The following is a 951-nucleotide window of genomic DNA, read 5'->3' as shown; positions in this document are numbered from 1 at the left end:
CATATTACAAACATGGTAACGGATCAGATTGTTCTTGGGGTACTGGGGGGAGTTGGCGTAATGATGTTTACCAAATAAACTACTAAATATGTGTTACACATATTGCTCTTACCAAATCACAATTACAATTATTATTCACATCCATTTCATTTTTGTCAGCAAGATCGAAATTGGGAGAGGGGGAGGGCACGATACAGAAATATGGAGAAAGTAAGTGGGGCACACAGCCGCGCCCCTACTGGTAATTTTAATTTACTTTTTCATATCAAGAAAATTCAGCCAAAAATGGTCGTTTTTGCCAAACGCGGTCACTTCCATATAAGGAAACTAATATATTCCTTATTTGGAAAAACTGCATTATTATTGTTATTTTTAAGGTTACCGTGCTTTGTAAGCATTATGACTTGTAATCAGAAGAGAAAAACAGTGACTGTGACCATCTTTAGTCAATGGAGAAAGTATCTGAAAAGAAAATAAGAGTCCTCGCTACCAGTCCCTCAAAACCACAACGTTTTCTTCATAGGTTTTTTTGAAGCTGTCATTCGTCATTTGACATAACTGAGTGCAGAGCTCCATAGAGAGAAGCCAGAAAGCTATAATAGAGTTCGGAATTGGCCCAAAACACAACATTGAAGTAATAACAGTCTATTTACTAGCCTTTTGTTGTAACAAAACGAAAAATAAGGGAGGACTAGATAGGTTTTGAGGTGATGAATTTTGCAAATTTGTTGTTTGTCCTCGCGCGCACATGATTAACGCCATTGGAAATGAGCGCGCGCTGTGTTTGATTTCTCTGATAATTTTTGTTCTTGTGTTTGTAGAGAATTGGTTCCAAACACTTTCCCGAATATGCCTGAAAGATGTTTAACCTTCTCTTGCGAAAAAGGAGCTGGAACTATCCCTTTCATAGCGCGCGTTCGTGTTTAAATGAACTTCAACCAAAAAATACAA

The 951-nt window shown here is 37.5% G+C and overlaps 1 protein-coding gene across 1 annotated transcript in view; it reads left to right on the top strand.

Moving 5' to 3' along the window:
• The window catches only part of LOC116603116 (neurogenic locus notch homolog protein 1), a 5,870-nt gene extending 5,667 nt beyond the window's left edge, over positions 1-203 (top strand). Inside the window, exon 7 of the mRNA XM_048731826.1 lies at positions 1-203. This exon is cut by the window's left edge and continues 177 nt beyond it. Coding sequence (XP_048587783.1) covers positions 1-86 — 86 coding nt within the window. The 3' untranslated portion in view covers positions 87-203.
• The last annotated feature ends 748 nt before the right edge of the window (positions 204-951 follow it).

Source organism: Nematostella vectensis, chromosome 8 (assembly GCF_932526225.1).
Source record: "Nematostella vectensis chromosome 8, jaNemVect1.1, whole genome shotgun sequence".
Classification (NCBI taxonomy): domain Eukaryota; kingdom Metazoa; phylum Cnidaria; class Anthozoa; order Actiniaria; family Edwardsiidae; genus Nematostella; species Nematostella vectensis.
Note: the sequence above shows the minus strand (reverse complement) of the source record. Positions and strands in the feature narration are given on the sequence as shown.